Raw genomic sequence first — 23,656 nt, forward strand, 5'->3', positions numbered from 1 at the left:
GAAATGGATGGACTGAAACAGAAAAATGAAAGAAACCAGAACGGGGCCAGGAGCACTGAAATGTGAAGTGTTCAGAGAGGCTTTTATCTTCACAACCTCCCTTCTTCCCTTTCCTCTTAGCTGGAGAGAGCATTTAAAAGGTCCCTGTGTGACAGTCTCTGCGGTGGGATGAAAGATGGGACCAACTGTCCTTAGGAGAAGAAGAGGTTAATTACAATGGGTTGGAGCCGGCACTGGTGCTGTTGCAAATCCCTCCCCCTGCTCAGGGGGTAAGTTCCCCAGGGAGAGCCCACCCCCGGAGGGCACAGCTGGCTAGAGCCCCCTCCAACCGGTGAGCTCCAGGGGCTGGATGCTGTGACCCAGTCCTCCCGTCGAGGTGCGGAGCTGGGGACACCTGAGCCTCGCTAACAATGTTCCCTGGAGAACCATCCATACAAGGATCCCCAAGTGCGTCACAGACACTCCTGGCTTTATCCTCTCACCCTCCCTGAGAGGCAGGTTAGTGTCATTAGCCCCCCTGCACTGCCTGAGATGGGGAGGGGCTTTCCCCAGGGATGGTCACACAGGAAGCCAATGGTGGCCAAGCCAGGAATGGAACTCAGGAGTCCTGGCTCAGTCTTTTGTTGTTACAAATAGTGTTTGATTTCCGTAGCACCATACAGTAGATGGAGCCCGTGTACCCACTGGGACGTGTGGGCTGGCTGATCCCAGGAGTCTGCTACAGCTCTCAGCTACGGGCGCTGAGTCCTTTAGCTCCGGTGGTGCAGGGTCACGTTCCCAGCTCTGAAGGACAATGATGTTTACACAACAGCTAGATACGTCCCTGCTTTGAGGAGCTCAGTGTCTGAGTGGAGATGAGACCAGGAGGTGATGGGTGGCCAGAAGAGAGAGGAAACTCTGGGTATTGCAGATATCTGGAGGGAAACCATGTCCTGTCTGTTATCCAAAAGGCCAGGCCCATCCTGCTTCCCTCTGGGGGTCCCAGTCCTCTCCTCCACTGGGATCTGGGCGGTTCAGGACACAGTCAGAGGAGGCTGGATGGACGCATCTATGTGGTGCCAGGAATGGGACAGAGGAGACACGCACAGAACTGAATGCTCAGGAGAGTTTATTCTTGTCATGGGCTGCAGGCACTGAGGGGAAGGGCGGGAAGGGGCAGGTGTGTAACTAGAACAGAGACACTTGGGGGAAGAGGGTTTGCAGGTGGGAAAGTGAGATCTGGTCTCTCAGGGAGGGAGGGGACTGGCCCTCCATGCAGCAAAGGCATCGGAAAGTCTGGGACGTTGCCTGATCATGCCCAAGGAGCCCAGTTCTTTTGCATCCCAGGCGCTGAGCTTCCCCTTCAGACACAGGCGAGTGACTCCCCTCGCTACAGTTCATACTTGCAAACGTAGCCGTTTTTCTCGTTACAGGGAGCATCGTTCCAGTTCTTAAAACCTAGAAGGCAGAACAGAAATCACTGGGGTGGGGGAAGGGCGAGTGGGCCATTCCTGTCCTTACAGTGACTCCCTGCCATGCACCCTGCTGAGAGAAGACCCCCCCGTTCCCCAGCTCCTGGGCATGAGGCTGTGAGGATGAGGAGGCTGGAGACGAAGCCCCATGTGCCTCAGACAGGGACAGGCTCCATTGCTCCCTGAGGGACGCTATGTTAGCGGGAGACCCTCTTCTATTGTGTTGGAATGTGTCTGATGAGAGCACGACGGGGCCTCTTGGTGCTAGGTGCTGTGTCCATACACTCACTGACAGGCAGTCCCTGCCCCAGAGAGAGCACAATCTGAATAGACAAGAGGTGGGCGGGGAAACTGAGGCATGGAGCGGAGAATTGACTTGCCCAAGGTCACCCAGCAGCTCAGTGACATGGTGGGGAATAGAAGCTGGGTCTCCAGAGTCACAACCCCCTACCTGTCCACTGGACCAGGCTGCTCCTCAATCTGCGACTGCTGTTACCTCCCCTCCCTGCCAACGCCCCTCAAAAGGCCAGAAAGGAGAGCACGGAGCCCTGGCTAGGTGCCCGCGGGGAGACAAGCTCAGGAAGAGGGAAGCCGGCTCGCTCTGTGCTGAATGAGCCGGCCCTACCTCCAGCTCCTACACATCTGGGTTTGGGCAGGGCCCAGAGGCAGCATCTCTCCCCAGGGGACAGCACTATGGATTTGGGTTGATGAATTGCTGTGAATTTCACCCTCTTTCCCCTTCGCAGAGCCACACAGCCCCGGGAGCGTTCTTCAGAAATGGTGCCCACAATTGTTTTGCAAAAGTTTTCACTTCAACTGTTAGCTGTGGGTGTGACTGTTTGTGCAGGTCACATGGCATTGTTCCCGCTCCAGGATTGGATGAGCAACACTTCTAAGTAGGAGACAGTGGGGGGAAATCTCTTGCCCAGTGTGAGTTTGTGGGGGAAGGAGCATTCGTGCCAACGCTGCTGAACACTCAGACTCAGGAGCATCGGAGGGTGGGCGAGGCCGTGTGACTAGCAGGGCCCATGAAGAATGAGTCTCTCTTGAATTAGCGAGTGAGCTTTCCCTGTTCAGCCAGCTCTCCATCCTATTGTCAGTGAATGGCGTGAGACCTTCAGCTCTGCTCCATCCCGCATGCCACTCCAGCAACACGGACAGCAGGAAGCTGGCTTAATGGCCAGCTGGGGATTCCTCTTGCTTAGGGAACCCAGCAGAGACAGCTGCCCTGCCCAGCCATAGGGGACAGGCTGGGGTGTGGCTGAAGCCCCTGTGCTCTGGCTGTCCAGTTCGTTACTGCCACTGTCAGAGCAGCCCTGAGGCTGCTCTAAATTTTCCTGGGGCCCAAATAGTCCCCTCATTACCTCCAGAATCAGGGTGCCCAAAGCCACCAAGGCACCACCCGAAGAGTCTATACCCCACCTACATGGCACCTAGTGGGCAATAGCTCTGCTCTGGTCTTTCCCTTTAACTGATCATCTGAGACCAAATGTACTGGATGGCCTGTCTCTGACTGGAGCTGAGCCTCAAACTGGGATGCCTGGAGGATGAGATATCAGGGGATTATGTCCAGAGAATGGCAATGTGAGCTGTGGGAGCGAGGCAGGGTGACAGGGCAGGAGGCCATGCCTGCAGAGAGAGTTGGAGTGTGTGGCCAGGGTCCTGTTTTGGTTCCTTTGTTGGTGCATGTGTGTTTGAGCATCTGCTTACCTGTGTGGCTCTGCAGCTGAGTGCAGTACTCGAAACCACTTTGATTGTTTGGTTCCCTGGCGTTCCAAGCACTGTAGCTATACAGGGAGCTATCGGTCCACCTCCAGTGTCTGTTCTACAGAGACAGGGGAGAAAGGTCATGGGGTCCCGGGGAGAAGAGATCTTGGTGACAAGGCACCGTAGAAACACAGAACCCAACACAGAAGTGCCCCACTCAGGCAGTGGGAGAGTCGGGGAAGGGCCATGGGGCAGTCAGTGGGGAGAGGCCAGCTCAAGGGGGCTGGCCCTGGAGTCGCTGATCTAATAGTAACACTTAGCACATGAACTTCACTTTCTACTTTCGAAGCCCTTTGCCTGTATTAACAAATCTCTGCACCCTGAAGCAGTCACTCTGGAGTGTGTTCTAGTCCCTAGTGGGCACAGCCCCTGGGGGGCACTAGTGGTTTAAGGTGGGTGAGCTCGTCCTGTTTAAGCAAAATAAAAGTGCGTCTGTGATGGAGCTGCCGGATGGATCAGTGAATGGGACACGGGGCCTTTTCCCCTCCAGTGGGCTCAGTGTCAGTCTGACCCCAGTTAGCAGGACTGGGTAGCGCAGTAGAATCAGAGAAGGGGACATGGGGTGTTTCACCTCTAGAGGTGCTGGCTCTGGCCTGGCCTCAGCTCATGGGGGGACTAGCTGGCTTCGGGGGTCAGAGAACTAGTGCCCATCCATTGCCAGGGCCGGTTAAGGTGGATAGTTGAGGACACTAGAGAAAGGGACATGGAGCCTTTCACTCCTCCCACACTGGGTCCAGCCCAGCCTCCAGTCTGGGGCAGGGGATCCAGGGGCTCAGTCTGTGTGTGCTGTTCAGGGAGCCTCCTGACCCCAGCACCTCCCTGTGCAGGGGGGAGGGAAAGGAAACTGATGGAGACAAAGCTTCAGAGGGAGCTTGATAGGTTTACGGAGGGGGTGGTGTGAGGGGGTTGCCGGCCGTAGCACGGGCTGGACTCAGTGACCCTGGAGGTTCTTTCTAGTTCTATGTTCATAACGGCTCCTTCCCCCTCTGGGACGTCCTTCCCAGCCTGTGGCTGCTCCCCCTTCGTCTCCCTGCCCCAAGGAGCTGGGGGCTCTCCTAAGGAGACCCAGGCCAGGACGGGATCCCCAAGGGGGAGCAGAGGCTCAAGTCTTGGGCAGGAAAAAGTGGCTAGAAAACTTGTTGAGGGTGGAGTGGAGCCGGGATGTGGGGTGCAGGGGGAGGACACGGCACATTGCATGAGCTGGGAGCGGGAAGGGAGACGGGGCAGTAGCTGGAGAGGCAGGTGCAGGTCAAAGGTCAGTTTGATGATGGGGCGAGCAGGGCCTGGCTGTATTTAGAAGGGAAAAGCCAAAGGGGAGTCGGAGCTTACGGAGGGATGGAGACGGAAGGGGTGCAGGAGGGCAGGGGTTAAAGCTGGAGTGCAGATGGGAGACCCTGGGAGTGGGGGAGGGAGATCCTGGCAGCCCCTATGAAGGGCTCATGGGACATGGTCTCTGCACAGTCCCTGGGAAACAGAATCATGGGGGGGAGCAGCTGCCAGAGGCAAAGCAGCTGCCAGACACTCACCTGTCGAGGGTCTTGCAGTCCGATCCAGACACGATCCGTGGGGGAGTGTGACATGCTGATGTATTTGGCCACCGTGTTCCCTTCTGCCTCATTGAGAATGGAGGCGAGATGGGCCCTTTTGTGGTGATACTGACACTGCACCTGCAGCAGGGAAATCAGCGAGGCCTGTTACCCCACAGCAGGAGGACGCTGTTTGGCACTGGTGTGGGGTCCTGCCCCACCAGGCTACAGCAGGTGCAGGGATGGCTGTGAGGGGAGAGAGCCTGTAGCAGGGGGGACCCCTGCTCCTGCCCTGAAGGCATTAAAACAGCCCTGGGAAGGGGCTGTGGCTGGAGAAAGCAGCCTTTAGGCTGGGCTGATTGGAGGAAGTGGCTGCAGCTGGGGCCACGCCCCAAACTGAGCAACAGGGCCTTAGCAAGAAGCCTAAAAGTCTCCCTGTGCTTATAGAGGGAGAAGGGCCTGGCTGCAGGGAGCTAGAGAAGGTACCTGGAGTGGAGCAGGGCTGGGGAAAGGGTGAGGAGCTCCAGCCTGGAAAGCCCCAGGCTGTGGCCTAGCATAAAGGCCAAGAGGTACTGGGGGGTTGCAGGGGGCAGCCCAGCGGTAGGCAAAGGCAGCAGGTCCAAACCCCTTTGCCTATGATGAGTGGCTGATACTGCAGCCTGCCCCAGTGAACGGGCTAGATGGAGACTGGGCAGTAGCCATATACTGAGGGAAGGTGGGGGTTCCCTGGGGAGGGGAGACCCTGAGAGAAAAGGGTTACTACCAAGGGGGATAGCACCCCAGATAAAGGGGCACCGGGTACAGGGAGGGACACGGGGGCCTGAGGACAGGTGGATCACCAGCCTGCAGAGGGCGCTCCGGACTGGAACTGAGCTAATTCCCAGGAGTCACCAGCAGGAGGAGCCGCAGAGGTGAGTCGGCCCGTCTACAGAGCCCCCTCTCAGTGCATCTTCCCGAGCCCCAGGGCCTGGCACCAGCCACATCACTTGTGCAGGGGTACACGATGGGGCCATTGGTGGTGTCACCAAACCCCTTCAGCCCCTGCCCACTAACCCACCCTGCCCGGTGGATCCCTGAGAAGAGCCTCGTACCTCAGCCTCCGACCAGGTCATCTTGTCGGAGAAGAACCCATAGCAGAAGTCTTTGTATTGAATCCAGTCATTGGGACAGCACGTGGCCCCTATTCCTGAGCCAAGGGAGGGGATGGGATGTGGAGAGAGAACAATGTGGTCAGAGGCTGTTTCGGAGAAGAGAATCGGAGCAGAGCTGCCGGCTGTCATCCTTCCAGCTTCTCCAGATCTCCCCAAATCCTGTGAACTTTTGACCTCTCTCAAAATGGCCACTATCTCCTATGACTTTCAGTGGGGCTGAAGCCAGTCAGTTAATAGCTGCCACTCCCTTGCCCCCTTTGTCCGTGGCAGTACGGCTGTCCTACTGAAAATTACCCCTGTCTTCTCTCCAAGGGGACAGGAGCTGGGCTGTTCTAAAGGAAAATGGTCACCTCCTATCTTCTGCGCAGGAGCTCTGGGGAACCTGACGGGAAGGAGTATCAAGGGGGTTGAGTCAGAGGTAGGGTGACCAGACAGCAAATGTGAAAAATCGGGATGGGGGTGGGGGGTAATAGGAGCCTATATAAGTAAAAGAGCTGAAAATTGGGAATGTCTCTATAAAATCAGGACATCTGGTCACCCTAGTCAGAGGGGACTATGGGGTGAGGATGGGGAGCACTGGATGTCAGTGGGACTGGGAGCAGAGGGGAGGTTGGGGGCACTGGAGTTTAGTAGAGGCTGAAGGGACACCACATACTGATTTGCCAACCGAGTGAGGAGGGCTTTGAACTAGATTCAAAAGGGGCGGGTGACAAAGTCACCTGTAGGATTTTAACAGAAGGTTAGATGTGGTTGGAGGGAGGAGGTGGAAAATTATAAAAGGGCGAAAGGAGCAACAAGAGGGATAACAGTGCGGGAATCTGCTGTACATCTCAGATGTCTCTACACAAATGCAAGGAGTATAGGGAGTACATGGAGGAACTGGAAGTATTAGTATATAAGCTAAACTATGACTTGATCAGCATCCCAGAGATTTAGTGTTCTAAATCTCATGACTGGAATATTGCTAGAGAGAGGTATAGCTTGTTCAGGAGGGACAGGCAAGCACCACATGGCTTTTAAAAGGGGAACAAAGAGTATCTGGGAAATTTATAGACCAGTAGCCTGAGTTTGATACCTGGAAAGATACTGGATCAAATTATGAAACAATCAATGTGTAAGCGTCTAGAGGATCATTGGGTTATAAGTAATGGCAAACATGGAATTGTCAAGATCAAGCATGTCAAGCCAACCTCATTTCCTTCTTTAACAGGGTTACTGGCCCCGAGAAGGGGAGGAAGCTGTGGACTTGATAGATCTTGATTTAGAAATGCTTTTGACACAGTCCCACATGATCTTCTCATAAGCAAACTATGGAGATGTGATCTAGGTTAAATCACTATAAGGTGGGTGTAGTTGGGGAGGTTTGCTTGTTTCCTTTCAAATGGGTGGAACACATCTTGGTGGGGTGGGGGTCTGTCCTGGGTCTGGTACTATTCAACATTTCCATGAATGCCTTGGATAATGGAGCGGAGAGTATGCTTATAAATTTCGTGGATGACAAAATCCCAGCTGGGAGGGATTGCTAGCACTTTGGAGGACAGGATTAGAAGCCAGGTGGCCTTAACAAATTGCAGATATGGTCTGAAATCAACCAACTGAAATTCAGTAAAGACAGGTGCAAAGTACTTCACTTAGGAAGGAAAAATCAAATGCACAACTACAAAATGGGGAATAACTGGCTCGGCTGTAGTCCTGCTGAAAAGGATCTGGGGGTTATAAGTATCAGAGGGGTAGCCGTGTTAGTCTTGTTCTGTAGAAGCAGCAAAGAATCCTGTGGCACCTTATAGACTAACAGACATTTTGCAGCATGAGCTTTCGTGGGTGAATCCCCACTTCTTCAGATGCAAGTAGTGGAAATTTCCAGGGGCAGGTATATATACCGTATATATGCAAGCAAGAAGCAAGCTAGCGATAACTAGGTTAGTTCAATCTCTGGAACAGGCTTCCAAGGGACGCTGTGGGTTCCCTGTCAATGGAGGGTTTTAAGAACAGGTTGGACTAACACCTGTCAAGGATGATCTAGGTTTACTTGGTCCTGCCTCAGTGTGGGGGGCTGGACAAGGTGACCTCTGGAGGTCCCTTCCAGCCCCACATTGCTATGATTCTCTGATAGCTGAGGGCCCAGAGAGAGAAGGGGAGGCAGAGAGCTAGTGACAGATGGGTGGGTGGGTGGGTGGGGATTAGCAGTGTGTGGAGTAAATGCAGAGATTTGTGGGGCTAAGTAGGGAAGGGGAGGGGAGAAATAGTCTATGGGTCCCAGCATTTTATTTTGAGTGGAGGAGGAGGGAGGAGTTTGGATTATCCCAAAGCAGAAGGATCAAGTTTACGAAGAGGCGCCATTCTGAGCCCAATGAAAAAAAAATGGATGTCACTCATTTGGGATGTTATCACCACGCTCTGTTTCCTGGTTGGGATGGGACCTCCCCTTTCTGCTGCAGAAAGACACCCCCTAAGCAGCAGCAGGAGATGGGGGCGGGTTTAGTTCACAGTCTGTCTCTCACACTCAGCCCCAGGTCTCAGGGATTCCCTCTGCACCCAGAGCTGGGGGAGCAGGAAGCAGCTTCTGTCCTTGGGCAGGTGCTGAACCGTTGGCTGTGGTCTGGCTTAGTGGGGTAGGGGCTCTGGGGACCCAGCTGTATTGGCTGTTGCCCCATGGTGGGGATGGGGCCCCTGAGTGAAATTAATTCACTTCCCATCAAGGGCAAACAGACCCTGGGGTCTCCAGCTCCGAGGGGCTAGGCAGGGGACTCACCTTCCAGCGAGGGGTTAAAGATCAGGCAGCCGAGGAGGCAAAGGCTGAAGTAGGCGACTGGCCCCATCTTCTCGCTTCCCTTGGGGAGAAAACACACAAGGGAGATGGGGCCATGAAAGCATGAGACACCCTGTCGTGGAAAAAACCACCCAGGCAGTAATTTGATCAGAGACTCAAGCCTGAGGCCCGTTTATTGTACACACACCAACGCGTTGGGGGGTAGCAGGTTGGATACTGCGCCCCCGATACAAAGCATCACCCGAGTATATAACGCTGAAAACCGCAAATACATCCTACATTTAAGTAATAATCGCCCTTATTTGGAATTAACATCTGACAGGGGTTAGGGTCTTCTTGGGTCTTTTGGTACTTTCCAAGGTGGTTGCTTGCATACCTTTTATGGAAGTAATAAGGGTTAGGGTCTCGGCTGGTATTTTCCAGTGTTTAGCAACCATTCCTTTTATGGAGTACCATTACACCAAGTATGTCATGGGGTAGTTACACAACAGGCATAAGGGAAGGGCATGGGTTATCATGTTAAATGCTTCATACTTGTTACAATCTTATCTCACACAAGCAGTTGTTATATTTCATAAGCATTAGACACATATTACAAATAGTTCCTGCTTCTGGGGCTTCTCATTTCCCTCCCCTCTCCCTGCAGTCAGGGGACACAGCTAGTTTGGTTCAGGCTTAGGGCCTGCTAGAAACAAGACAGGCCCATGTTAACAAATCAAGGCCTATGTACTTGGGGGGTGGGGTCTTTTCCTCCACAACCCCCTGGAGCAACACCCCTCTGCTGTGTGGCATTTCACAGGAGGAGGCGCTTCAGAGCTGGGGCTGTTTGCTAAAGGGCCTGGCTGGGATGGAAGGGCCCCGAGAGGGATCCCGTCCCCCAGCTAGGGTTGCCGATGTTGGTTGGACGTATTCCTGGAGATTTAATCACATCACATAATCTTTAATTCCTGCAGACTCCAGGCCAGTCCTGGAGGGTTGGAAACCCTAACCCCAGCTGTGAAGGACCCAACTCAGAGCCCAGCTTCCTGCTTCTGAAGGGCCCTTCCGCCCCTCGCCCTCACCGAGCCGCGCTGCAGGGACAGAACTGGACACCCAGCTGAGAGCCAGGTCTCAGCTGCACAGTGACTGGGCTCTGCAAGGCACACCGCCAGGGACTCCCCGAACCAGGGCTGCAGGTGGGGAGGAGATGGGGGGGCAGTAGGGAGGTTGGAGTCACTCAGATGGGGCTGGGTTCTAGGCAACAGGGTCCCATTGCTGAGAAAAACAGTTCTCAGCAGGGGCATTTGCCATCTCCCGCTGTCCCTCTCTCCCCAGTGCTGGGGCTGGCAGGTCCCCACGGTAGCCACCTACATGGAACGTGGAGGGAGAGCAGAGGTGGGAGGAAGGAAAAGTTTGGAAGAGGCCCCAGTGCCACCAGGATGGAGGCCAGTCTGCGTGCACGTGGCTGGAATGCCAGCTGCAGCTGCAGCACCTCTGCAATGTTCTCTGACCAGAGACCAGTTTAGTGTTAGAAACCTGGAGCCTCTCAACTTATCACCCAGCACCTGGTACATGAGACACCCACTGACCCGACCCTGGGGCCTTTCCCCCACTAACAGGTGTTTGAATCACACTCATATTTCCAGCTCCAGGGAGACTGAGTGTCTGGAAAGCCAACACTGTGTGGTTGGAGTGGTGGGGGAGGGGTGATAGTCACTGGACCTCGTGGTGGGGGTTGGGATCCCCGTGGCACCATGCCTGGGAGAAGGGTCCCAATGGGAGAGCTGCCCGGCAGAGTGATGCTCCGTGGGGACTGGACACAGGACTGGATGCCGGGCCCAGCTCTGGAGGGGCAGAGCCAGGGGCGGCTCTAGGAATTTGGCCGCCCCAAGCAGTCATGCCTGCGGGAGGTGCACCAGAGCAGCGGGACCAGCGGACCTCCCACAGGCATGACTGTGGAGGGTCCGCTGGTCCCGCGGCTCTGGTGGAGCAGCCGCAGTCATGCCGGCTGGTCCCGCGGCTCTGGGGCACCGCCCGCAGGCATGACTGCGGATGCTCCACCGGAGCCGCGGGACCAGCGGACCCTCCGCAGCTGCGGGAGGTCCACTGGAGCCGTGGGTCCCGCCGGACCCGCCTGCCGCCCTGCCAGCAAAATGCCACCCCAAGCGCGCGCTTGGCGCGCTGGGGTCTGGAGCCAGCCCTGGGCAGAGCGCTCGGCAGGGCTCTGCCGGGCGTTAGGATGCTGCATGCAGGGCTGTGCTGGGTGGGAGGAAGGGGTGAGACAGAGAGAGCTCCGTATCAGGGGACTCACCCAGGGCACCCTGTGACGTTATGAGTGTGATATAATATCTCATTGAAAGGTGACAGGGCCAGAAAGAGTTAAGTAACTCATAGACTAACCTGACCCATGGGTGAACCTTGAGGACGGTTAGGAAGATATGTAAATGAACAGAGCTTTGAAATGCAAGTCTGCATTGTTAGAGGTAGAAGGAAAGATGTTTGCTCAGGTCTTGTGATGTCAGCAAACAAGTCTTGTCTATTGCTATAGTTTTAATTCAAAGATCAAAAAAGGAATATTAAGATTTAGGATGATACTTGAGTGAAATAGTATTATTGTCTATGTGTCTCTTTGACGGTTGTGCTAACCTGTATCTAAACTGTTTAATGGATAAATTACCCTGTGCTAATTGCCAGGATGTTTGGGAGAAGGAGTTAAGCCTATTGTTTTCTCAGGCCAAAAGGCTGCTGGAAATGTATAAGAAGCCTGGGACACGATCCTTCTTCATCTCAGATCTGCTTTGGGTTTCAAGAGGGGGAAACCTTAAGCCACAAGGGTTGAGATCCCCAGTCATTGACTGGAGCCACCCTGAATATGGACATTGGACTATGAACTATGGACTATTTCTAAAAGGACTTTTGGCAACTACAAGCTCTACTCTGCTGTGTATCTGAACCTCAAGAATTGAATTCAAGTCTGTCTGTATATTAATCTTTTAACCAACACTCTCTCTTTTCTTTTTTTAATAAATTTTAGCTTAGTTAATAAGAATTGGCTGTGGCGTGTATTTTGGGTGAGATCTAAGTTATAATTGGACCTGGGTATGTGGCTGATCCTTTGGGATTGGAAGAACCTTTTCTTTTATATGATGAAGTAAGATTCTCAGGAATCATCATCATATCTGACAGGTGTGTCTGGACGGAGGCCTGAGGCTGGGCACTTTAAGGGAACTGCGTGGTTTGGACTTCTAAGTGACCAGTGAGGTACTGTAGAAGCTGTTTTGTGCTGGTTGGTAAATCTAAGTATTGGAATAACCACCAGCTTCTGGGGTTTGTCTGCCCCGTTTGGTTTGCAGTTCACCCTGATTGAGCGACCTCAGCTGGCTCCCACGGGCAGCACCCTCACACACCCACCCCTGTAATGGATCAGCTGCCGCCAGCCACCCGGAGCAGGAGGAGGAAGAAGCTGGAGGAAGCCAGGGTCTCACCTGATTGTCTCTCTGCGTAGCAGCTCTGGTGCAAGGTCGGATCAAGTGCAGCCTGCATGGGACACTGGCCGTGCCTGGGGCATTTATAGACCAGTGTGGGGAGGGGAAGGGGGAATCAGGTGTCAATACTGAACATGCAAATCTGTGCTAATGAAGGATACAATCATTTAATACCCAGGCAAATAGGTAAGAGGAGCCAAGACCCAGCCACAAGCTGGGCGGTAACCAGGAGGAAGCACCTGGCAGCGCTCAGATAGCAAATAAAATAAAAGCTGTTCCCTCCCCACCCCCCGTCGGTCAGCGCTGAGGTCAGTGTGGCTGTGGGGAGCCATCGTGCCCTGGCCCTGACTGGCCCAACTGCTCACGTCCATCTTGTCCCATGGAAAGTTCCGGGCAGAGCCCCAGGGAGTGTAAATCAGCTGGAGCCCCCTGAAGTCAGTGGGGGGATCCCCAGGGGAAACAGGCTGGTGTGGGGCTACTGGAGTCCTTGGGGTCAGACCCCCAGCGGGTGGGCGTTGCTCAGAGCTCCCAATATCAACGAAGACGGCATTTTTGAAATCACCTTTGGAGATAAGACATGGAGTTTCATCCTACGTTGAGGTTATTACTCGTCCATACCTGAATTGCTAGATCATATGACCAGTACCAGGGCTCATCATCCCAGAGCACCTGAGGTGGTCATGAACTATGACCCTGTGTGTAGAAAAGTTGGACTTAAATCCACTGATGTTACTTATATGTTTTCCAGTGCCACGTTGTGAGTGTAAAACAGTCATGCAGGCATTGTACCCATTGCTGTTTTGCTGTCTTTAATCACTGCCTTAGCGAGAAGATTTTTGAGGATTGTGAGGGCTGCAGGCTATGGGACCTGTGCATTGACCTGTGTTTGGAAAGCTTATTAAACATTGCTATTGCCATAGGTTGTGCTTTGCAAAGCACTTGAGATCGTGACAGTGTTTTAAAGAAAATTACCAAACTGGAGGATACCTGCTTAGCGAGTTACATTGACTGTCTGGTCCGCACAAAAAGTTACAGGAACCTGCTTAAGAAAAAGACCATTTGTAAGAAGTCTAAAAGGATTAAGTTAGAGAATGGGGAGGAAACAATCACGTGATATAAAACTTGGTAGGTGTAAATAAAAATATCTATTGAAAAAGGCTTTGTGACTATCTGTGTTTCTGTTAGAAGGTCTGCGTGGCCCTCAAATAAGATAAAAGTTTTGATGGAGCATCTTGGTTTATTTTCAAGGGGCTGAATGACTTTTAAAGTTTGTGAGATCCCAGCTCTTGTGTCTCTGTGTAAAGAGACCTGTTTACAGCAAAAAGCTGAAATGTGTGGAGTACAGTCCTGGGGGAAAACAAAACCAAAAACAATGTGTTTAAAATAAAGCAAAAAGGCCAATATATTGTGCATAAAACAGGGATGTTTGAGACGTGTTTGAGTACAATTGAACTGACTCACCCTGTTGAACTGATGGTTTAACAACACCCCCGCCCCCCGACTCTATTGCCTTCAACGAGTCTGTTGGGCTAGGTCTAGATGTGATTATCACCCTTGTTTGCATCAGGTTAAAACGTATTAGTGAGCAGTAAATAAGTTTGATGGGTGGGTGGAGATGATGAGCTCTGATTAATATTAAATTAAATAAAACCTCAGGAGTTTGTAGACGCTATTGGACAGTTTAAATATAACCCCAGGAGTTCGTTGAATGCTATGGGTCAGTCTTCCTAGCAAGTCAAAGTCAGTTTAAACTAATATATTTACAAACCTAAAGAAGGGTCTAACCCAAAACTGAAATGTTTCAAGGGTTCGCAAACCTCCACCATGCGTTTATAAAAAGAAGCATTTGATGTAAGAACAATCAAACATTTAAAAGCTCTGGATATTTGTAGGGTGTTTACTTTGGTTGTGATGAATCCATTTTATTTCAAAACAAACCAAAACTTTAAGCATGAAAGACACATTTAAAAAAACAACCCAAGACATTCATTGATATCTACAAGGTGCCCCCACTCAGGAGAGGGTACAGTAACATTAAGAATGATTGCGTATGGTGATTTACTGTTGAATACTGTAAGAAGGCCCTACAGTGCTCTGTTTTTTCATTGAAAGAGGAAAATATATTTTAACTAAAATTAGCCAAAAGCATCCCAGTTGTTAGGCAACTTCATTTTCACCCCCCAGATCACAAAAGGGAGTGTTTGGGGCAGGGGCGGCTCTAGAAATTAGGCTGCCCCAGGCAGCGCGGAGCGCTGCGCCGCCCTTCCTTGGTCCCGCGGCGGGTCCCCTCTTCCCGCGGCTCCGGTTGAGCTCCTGCGGCAGGTCCACCGGAGCCCCGGGACGAGCGGACCTGCCGCAGGCATGACTGCGGGAGCTCCACCGGAGCCGCGGGAACAGCGGACCTCCGGCGCACGCGGCTGCGGGCGGTTCGCGAGTCCGGCGGCTCTGCTTGAGCTGCCGCAGTCATGCCTGCGGGAGGTCCAGCCCAGCCGCGGGACGAGCGCCCGTCCGCAGTCATGCCTGCGGCAGGTCCGTCGTCACGGCCCGGTGGACCTCCCGCAGGCATGACTGCGGCAGGTCCACCGGCCCAGCCTGCCGCCCCCTAGATTTGGCCGCCCTAGGCACCAGCTTGGTTTGCTGGTGCCTAGAGCCGCCCCTGGTTTGGGGATGAGTGCCTAAATTCCATAAAAGCAGCAAAGAGTCCTGTGGCACCGCATTGACTAACAGATGTATTGGAGCATGAGCTTTAGTGGGTGAATACCCACTTCATCAGATGCATCCGATGCCACAGGACTCTTTGCTGCTTTTACAGATCCAGATTAACACGGCTCCCCTCTGATACTAAGTTCCATAAGTATCTATTAATTAAGAGTTGTAGTGATGAAATCAACCTGCTAACTACAGACTTGAAGTTTGTTTGAAACAAAGAGTTAGGATGGTATAAAAAACCTCAGGTTTTTGGGGACTGTTTTCTTTCAACAGAAACGATCTTGAACAGAATAGCTGCTGGACTGGACTGCAGGCATGTGCCCCACTCCCCTAATAATTTCCGTTGCCCTCTGCTGGACTCTCTCCAATCTGTCCACATCCTTTCTGTAGTCTGGGGCCCAAAACTGGACGCAGTACTCCAGGTGTGGCATCACCAGTGCCGAATAGAGGGGAACGATCACGTCCCTCGATCCGCTGGCAAGGCCCCTACTTATACAGCCCAATATGCCGTTAGCCTTCTTGGCAACAAGGGCACACTGCTGACTCATATCCAGCTTCTCATCCATTGTAATCGCCAGGCCCTTTTCTACAGAACTGCTGCTTAGCCAGTCAGTCCCCAGCCTGTAGCGGTGCATGGGATTCTTCTGTCCTAAGTGCAGGACTCTGCACTTGTCCTTGTTGAATCTCATCAGATTTCTTTTGGCCCAATCCTCTACTTTGTCTAGGTCACTCTGGACCCTATCCCTACCCTCCAGCGTATCTACTGAATATTACTATACAACATGGGACGCAGCTGGTGTATGTGAGATGAATGCAGGCAGCAACTAACTCCGAAGCATTGAATAAAGTCTAAACACTCAGCACATTCGAATAATACCTGTTTTAACAACCCTAACACCCAGGTGAGCCAGTCTGGTTCCAGCTCTGTATTGTCAGTGGAGACGTGGAGATCTTGGCATGAGCTGGGGAGGAGAGGTAGGTGAGGAGTCAGTCACTGGCTGAACTCCAGACCACAGTCAACAGCAAATATTTACCTGCTTTGCATGCAGTTAAATCACGGCATTTGCCTACAGACTCTTAACATTCCTCTGCTTCTCAGGGCTCATTAAGTGGCCATCAGCATTTCTTGGAAACTAAGCTCCTGTTGATTTAAGGGACACGTGATCCAGCCTTAAATCACCTCTAAATCAGCATTACGAACGATTTGACTATTGAGGATAGAGTTCCGCCTCCCCATTCTCAGGATATGTCTACAGGTCGAATTTATAAAAGTTTTTTTAGAAATCGTTTTTATACAGTTGATTATGTGTGTTCCCTCACAAAATTCTCTAAGTGCATTGTCAGTGGACTGTGTCCACGGTACCGCAGCTCACATCAACTTCCGGAGCGTTGCACTCTGGGTAGCTGTGGGTAGCTATCCCACAGTTCCCGCAGTCTCCCCTGCCCATTGGAATTCTGGGTTCAGATCCCAATTCCTGATAGGGCAAAAACAGCGTTGTGGATGGTTCTGGGTACATGTCATCAGGCCCCCCTCTCCCTCCCTCCTTCCGTGAAAGCAACAGCAGACAATCATTTTGCGCCTTTTTTCCTGGGTTACCTGAGCAGAAGCCATACCATGGCAAGCATGGAGCCCGCTCAGCTCACTGTCACCGTACGTCTCCTGGGTGCTGGCAGTTGTGGGACTGCACTGCTACACAGCAGCAGCTCATTGCCTTTTGGCAGCAGACGGTGCATTAAGACTGGTAGCCATCGTCGTCATATTCCTGGGTGCTCTTTTAGCCGACCTTGGTGAGGTCGGTCAGGGGCGCCTGGGAAGACATGGGAGTGACTCAGCCAGGTAATTCCCATCTTCTGCTGAGCACCCAGGAGATGATGATGGCTAGCAGTTGTACTGCACCATCTGCTGCCAGCATAAGATGTAAAAGATAGATGGAGTGAATCAAAAAAAGAAATTGGAGGAATCCCCTGCACCGCTACAGGCTGGGGACTGACTGGCCAAGCAGCAGTTCTGTAGAAAAGGACCTGGGGATTACAGTGGACAAGAAGCTGGATAGGAGTCAGCAGTGTGCCCTTGTTGCCAAGAAGGCTAATGGCATATTGGGCTGCATTAGTAGGATCCTTGCCAGCAGATCGAAGGAAGTGATCGTTCCCCTCGATTCAACACTGGTGAGGCCACACCTGGAGTATTGCGTCCAGTTTTGGGCCCCACACTACAGAAAGGATGTGGATAAACTGGAGGGAGTCCAGCGGCGGGCAACAGAAATTATTGGGGGACTGGGGCACATGACTTTTGAGGAGAGGCTGAAGGAACTGGGCTTGTTTAGTCTGCAGAAGAGAAGAATGAGGGTGGATTTGATAGCAGCCTTCAACTACCTGAAAGAGGGTTCCAAAGAGGATAGAGCTCGTCTGTTCTCAGTGGTGGCTGATGGCAGAACAAGGAGCAATGGTCTCAAGTTGCAGAGGGGGAGGTTTAGGTTGGATATTAGGAAACACTCTTTCACTAGGAGGGTGGTGAAGCACTAGAATGGGTTCCCTAGGTAGGTGGTGGAATCTCCATTGGTAAAGGTTTTTAAGGCCTGGCTTGACAAAGTCCTGACTGGGATGATTTAGTTGGGGATCGGTCCTGCTTTGAGCAGGGGGTTGGACTAGATACCTCCTGAGGTCCCTTCCTACCCTGATATTCTATGATTCTATGCTTAAAAGGAAGCAAAGACTTGGTTGTTTACTCTCCCCACACACACCACGAAGAGGAGACTTGTAAGTGAATCCCTCCCATCAGCTTAGTTTGCAACTCAAAGCAGAAGGGAGAAGGGAATAAAACCCCCTAACTCGGAGGAACTGGATTTGTATGGTCCTTGAACGCTAGGGGTCAAGGATTACTAGGCATAAGCAAAAGATCCCAGTGCTTAGCCTGGGTTAGCCCTAAAGGCCATACAGACTGTGCTCAGTATAGAAGGTTTTATTACTTTTTGAAACTTAAGATTGGAACTCATTTGTGTGTATCTATATTTCCCCTGCTTCAACCTTGTACGTAACTCTCTTGCTTCCTTTTCTTGTATACTAAATCTTTAGCTAGTTTATTCTAGGATGGCCTACATGCATTGTCTTTGGTGTGAGATTGAAAGTCAGTTGATCTGGGGTAAGTGACTGTTTTTTTGGCACTGGGAGGAGCTTGCATATTGCTCCGCTGCTTGGTGTAAGGGACTGTCTCTCACAAAGGTAGGCTCACGCAGGTGGCAAGACAGACAGTGTCCCCACGGGGACTGGCTGTGATCTGTGGTAAGGTGTTACGGTTCCTGAGGAGTTTACACTTGATAATTGCAGGGCTGGCTCCAGGCACCAGGTCAGCAAGCAGGGGCTTGGGGCAGCCCAGGGGAAGAAGTGGCATGTCAGGCTCTTTGGCGGCAATTCGGCGGCGAGTCCCTCTCAGAGGGAAGGACCTGCCACCGAATTGCCACCAAAGAAGAAAGTGGCACCGTGGAGTAGCCGCCGATCGCGATCGCAGCTTCTTCTTCTTCTTTTTTTTTTTTGCCACTTGGGGCGGCAAAAACCCTGGAGCTGGCCCTGGATAATTGGTTGGTGAAATCGAAGTGTAGCCCTCACAGCTAGAGACTGCTGAGCTGAATTCACATTGGGCCAGTGGTGCACCAGCACTGGGGCTCCCCTACTACAAACTGAAATCACTAAAAGAGCTGAAATTACTGAGCCGAGATCAGTGAGTGCTGTGTTAACTAGTGGGGGAGCCTGAAGATCTATTGCTAAGTGGCTGGCAGAGCAGTTTGCAGGACGGTTGGAGCGGCGAGCGCAGCGGAGCTGAGCAGTTTGCAGGGAAGGCTGGTGGAGCAGAGCAGCTTGTGGGACAGTTGGAGCGGCCCACGGAACAGTGAGTGGAGCAGAGCAGAGCAGTTTGTGGGGACGGCTGGAGGAATGGAGCGGCTGGTGGAGCAGAGCCATTAGTAGTGAAGGCTGCAGCAGACCTCCATGGAGAGGCAGGGCAGTCGGCCTCAGCCCACGTAAGGTGCCCCTTAACACCCCATGTGCCCCCCACCAATTCCACCCAGGCTGGGGGGGTAAAACTCTGCAGATGAACTTTTGAACTCTGGGGTGGCACTGACCAGGGACAGAGACTTTTGGGTTGTTGGACTTTGGGGTGATTGGACTTAAGACCCTGAGGGAAAAGGACATTGCCAAACGTACTTGGAGGTGGGTCTTTTGCTCATTTTTTGTGTTTCCCCAACGTAATGCCGCATTGTTTCCCTCCTTTATTAAAAGGATTTTGCTACACTCGGACTCCGTGCTTGCCAGAGGGGAAGTATTGCCTCCTACAGGCGCCCGGGTGGGGGTGGTAGGTAATTGTCCCAGGTCACTGCGTGGAGGCTCGAGCCGGTTTTGCATTGCGTTATTGAAACGGAACCCCTGGATACTGAACCCGGCCCTTGTTGCTGCCAACTCAGAGGGGCAGAAGGGTTACACTAACATACCTGACATCAGGCAATGCGAGGGGTTATGGGATACTTAGCATGAGTGAGCAGGGTTATATAAAAAGCATAGGCCAATTTAGGCTATATAAGTACTATTGTATTACTATGATGTGTTTAATACATATGGCTATATGTTTGGTGTGGATAATATGTAGTGGTAATGTGAGATATATATATCTTTCCCCCTCTTTTCCTTCCTCTTTTTGTATTTGTAATCAAAAGTTAAATAATATTCATGGGTTTTGCCCTAGTACCAGGCAAGCTAGCTCTCAGTGAGGAACATGTTAACCCAACGATTCTATTTACATTCGTACAATTCTACGCAGTACCTGGGAAATTGTTTCTACAGTATAAAAAATAGACTGTAAAAGCCTGTTGTTCTCTTGGCTCAACTCAAGAGGCAAACAGTGTATTCAAGGGAAACAGTGACTTGACAAAAGGTGTGACTATGTCATTTTGTTAAGGCAATTTTACAGATTGCACAGAAGGAAGTTGTTAAAAGCAAATTTGACAAGAATAACTTCTCTGGAGCACAGGTCTCTATCAGGCTGGTCCCAGGCTGCCAAACATGCTGATAAGATCCTGGTGCAGCTTTTTTCCCACTTGAAACTAACACTTTTCTTTCTTTCTTTTCTTTTCTCCTCCGGTCAGTCTGCATCTCTAGAAACTTTTTGCCAGGCATCTTGGCCCCTCTGCTCTCTCTACACACGTCTGGCATGGATAGGGATAATCAGGGCCGGCCTTAGGGAAAATGGCGCTGTGGGCAAACTTGTAGTTTGGCAGCCTTTGTTGCTGTGGGATGCGGGGGATGGGGGGTTGGGTCCTGGAGACGGCGAGCGGCTGCCCCCGCGTGGGGTGGAAGGGCTGTTATGCTATGGGTTGCTCAGCACGCTGTGAGGGGCTGGTTGGCAGGGGCTGCCTCAGGGAGGGGCTGGATTGAGGGGCAGTGGGAGGCCCCAGAACTCATCTCCGGGAAGGTTCCCCTTGTGTACACCATGAGCAGAGACCTTTTCCTGCAGCCTCCATCCCCCACGATCACGATCTTCAACTGCTTCTCCCTGTCAAGAGGGGCAGGATCCTGCTCTCCTTGGCTCCTTGGGTCCCCTGCCAGGGATGGACCCATTCGCTTCTGCCATGTGAGTGGAGACATGAGGACCCTGGGGTGCTGGGGGGTCAGGCTGGCTCCTGGGTGCTGGGGGGTCAGGCAAGTCCCAGGATGTTGGGGGACAGGTGGGCCCCAGGGTGTGTGTGTGTGTGTGTGGGTTGGGTCCAGCTTTAGAGCAGCGGTGACACTGTGGGAACAGGTGGCATCTCTGTCCGGTCGGCTCCCACTGTGGCTCCCTCTGCATCTGGGGGTCACTGCTCTCCGCAAGCTCTGGGCTGAGGAGGACGAGGAAGGGCCTGAGCTGGCCTCGCTCCCGGCTTCCCAGGGATTGGCTGAGGTGAATAGTCCTGAGCCATCTGCACCTGCCGCAGCCGCCCCAGCCCTGCTCCCTGCAGGTGCCCCACAAATGGGAGACCAGCCTCAGCCCTGACGTGGCCGCATTGCCTATAGCCCCCTTTCCCCTCCCCCCGCCCCACTCCCCATACACAGACTTTGCTACAGGAGCCTTCTGTGCAGACATTGAGACACCGCCCCCCCGACAGGGACCCCTTGGACACTGAGACCCTCCTCCCCCCACATAGGTGCCCTATGGGTACTGAGACAATTGGACACCCCTGACCACAGCGCCCCCCTCTGAAACGGTGCCTTGGGCTGTCACCCACCTGTGAGGCTGGCCCTGGGGACAATGCAAACAGCTTCCTTCTTAGGAGCTACTCCGCCCAAAGCTGTACGCATACCAGCCCAGCCGAAGGTAGATTTGATCGTTTGCCATTACCTACCAGCTGTATCCACATTGTGGTTGGTTTTGGCCTTATCAGATATCCCTGATCTTTCATCCTCACCTGCGCTTCTGTGACCGCTTCCTTGTGCATGTTCTCAGGAAAGCTGTTCCTTGGCATTGGACAGAGGAGCACACACAGGCAGTGATTACTCTCAAACAGGCGGTGGACTGGCCAGCTACATATGACCCCTCACGCCCTTCCACCTGCAGGCGGCTGCCCGTGGAGTGGCAGCATCAGGGCTTTTAGCTCAGGAGGTGCGTGGTAAACAAAGGCCGGTTGCTTTGGCTTTGTGGAGCTTAACTTTCCCTGTGCAAAGGCAATTTATTTGCCATATTCTTGGCAATCAAATATTTCACCTTTTCAATAGGCCTCTTTCCTATAATCTTACCCATGTCGCACACTTACCAATTTTACCAAAGATGTTCCGTAGTTATTATGTGTGAAACTGCTAAATTGTTTAACTAGACACCAATAAAAACTAATGAATTGATTACAGAAAATAATAATGAAGTACAAGAGCACCACAAAGATAAGAAGATGATCTGTGCAGCCTGCGGTAGCTATGCGCTAATTGGCATAACCAATTTGTTAAGGAACGTTGATCCAGGTAAATTGCCTGATTTAATCAGTGATGAACAATTATCTAAAAAGTATTGCCCGAAATATGTATTAAAGATGCTTGTAAATTGTCTATTAAAATAAAAGCTCAATAATAATAATGGGGGATTTCAACTATCCCCATATTGACTGGGTACCTATCACCTCAGGAAGGGACGCTGAGATAAAGTTTCTTGACACCTTATATGACTGCTGCTTGGAGCAACTGGTCCTGGAACCCACCAGAGGAGAGGTAATGCTTGATTTAGTCTTAAGTGGAGCACAGAATCAGGTCCAAGAGATGAATATAGCTGGACCACTTGGTAATAGTGACCATAAAATTAAATTTAACATCCCTGTGGTGAGGAAAACTCCACAGCAGCCCAACACTGTAGCATGTAATTTCAGAAAGGGGAACTACACAAAAATGAGGGGGTTAGTGAAACAGAAGTTAAAGGGTACGGTGCCAAAAGTAAAACCCTGCAAGCTGCATGGAAACTTTTTAAAGACACCATAATAGAGGCTCAAATTAAATGTATACCCCAAATTAAAAAACACAGTAAGAGAACCAAAAAAGAGCCACCATAGCTAAACAACAAAGTAAAAGAAGCAGTGAGAGACAAAAAGGCACCCTTTAAAAAGTGGAAGTTAAATCCTACTGAAGAAAATAGAAAGTAGCATAAACTCTCACAAATGAAGTGTAAAAATATAATTAGGAAAGCCAAAAAAGAATTTGAAGAACAGCTAGCCAAAGACTCAAGGAGTAATAGCAATTTTTTTTAAGTACATCAGAAGCAGGGAGCCTGCTAAACAATCAGTGGGGCCACTGGACAATCGAGATGCTAAAGGAGCACTCAAGGATGATAAGGCCATTGTGGAGAAATTAAATGAATTCTTTGCATTGGTCTTCACGGTTGAGGATGTGAGGGAGATTCGCAAACCTGAGCCATTCTTTTTAGGTGACAAATCTGAGGAACTGTCCCAGATTGAGGTGTCATTCGAGGAGGTTTTGGAACAAATTGATAAACTAAACAGTAATAAGTCACTAGGACCAGATGGTATCACCCAAGAGTTCTGAAGGAACTCAAATGTGAAATTGTAGGACTACTAACTGTTGTCTGTAACTGTTGTGTATTTGGTTGTCATGGGTTTTGTTACTATGGCAACTGAGTTAGACTATTAAGGGATAGCTCAGCCGGTTTCAACCGGCTGAGTGAGCTCTCTGTCTCTGTAAATAAAATGGAGGTTTTGGTTAGCTGTCTGCTCTCTGGCCTCAAGTGATTGCTTCCTACACCGGCTGCCCCAAGGATACAACACTGGTGACGAGGATGGGATCCTGGTGCTGCTCCAGTAACAGAAGGAAGTAGAAGTCAAGGTAAAGACCAAACAAAGAAAAAAAGCTGCTTGTTGCACTGACTGTGAAAGTGAAACTAAAAATCATGGCTACTCTGACCAGGCCCCTGGAGCCTTTTGATGAGAATACAGAGCAGTGGCATGTGTATACTGAGCATTTTGAGCTTTTTGGTATTGCAAATGACATTACAGAAGCGAAGAAGGTGCCAATATTCTTAACTGTTGTAGGGGCTAAAACCTACTCTCTGCTACGCAGCTTACTACACCCTGTTAAGCCTGAGACTAAATCTTACAGTGACATTGTGGAAATCCTGGGGTCTCATTTCTCCCCAAAACCACTGGTAATTGCTGAAAGATATAGGTTCCACAAAAGAGACCAAAAGGAAGATGAAACAGTTGTACAATTTGTAGCCATTTTAAAAAAGCTAGCAGAACACTGTGAATTTAAAGAGATGTTAAATGATGCCCTGCATGACAGGTTAGTGTGTGGCCTCTGCAGT

At 51.4% G+C, this 23,656-nt stretch overlaps 1 protein-coding gene across 3 annotated transcripts; it reads right to left on the reverse strand.

Moving 5' to 3' along the window:
• Positions 1-245: 245 nt before the first annotated feature.
• Positions 246-21,326, reverse strand: LOC120386776 (C-type lectin lectoxin-Thr1-like). Of its 3 annotated transcripts, none has more exons than XM_039506548.1 (6): positions 21,267-21,326; positions 8,648-8,726; positions 5,836-5,930; positions 4,745-4,885; positions 3,162-3,276; positions 246-1,437 (listed from the first exon to the last, which is right to left on the reverse strand). In XM_039506548.1, exons 1-6 carry the CDS (start codon positions 21,321-21,323, stop codon positions 1,370-1,372), a joined length of 555 nt encoding a protein of 184 aa, XP_039362482.1. In that variant the 5' UTR covers positions 21,324-21,326; the 3' UTR covers positions 246-1,369. The 3 variants fall into 3 exon arrangements, with proteins under 3 accessions (XP_039362482.1, XP_039362500.1, XP_039362490.1); XM_039506566.1 differs by lacking the exon at positions 21,267-21,326 and adding an exon at positions 12,130-12,269 and having other exon boundaries at positions 8,648-8,721; XM_039506556.1 differs by lacking the exon at positions 21,267-21,326 and adding an exon at positions 12,130-12,269.
• Between the last annotated feature and the right edge of the window lie 2,330 nt (positions 21,327-23,656).

This window comes from Mauremys reevesii, linkage group 1 (assembly GCF_016161935.1).
Source record: "Mauremys reevesii isolate NIE-2019 linkage group 1, ASM1616193v1, whole genome shotgun sequence".
Taxonomy (NCBI): domain Eukaryota; kingdom Metazoa; phylum Chordata; order Testudines; family Geoemydidae; genus Mauremys; species Mauremys reevesii.

Excerpts from the sequence above, each read along its gene's own strand:
- LOC120386776 (XM_039506548.1), bottom strand. The coding sequence starts at position 21,323 with ATGCCAAGGAACAGCTTTCCTGAGAACATGCACAAGGAAGCGGTCACA. Across the intron at positions 8,727-21,266 it reads AAGCGGTCACAGAAGCGCAG|GGAAGCGAGAAGATGGGGCC; the intron begins GTGAGGATGAAA and ends TTTCTCCCCAAG. Across the intron at positions 3,277-4,744 it reads GACTGCAAGACCCTCGACAG|AACAGACACTGGAGGTGGAC; the intron begins GTGAGTGTCTGG and ends CTGTCTCTGTAG.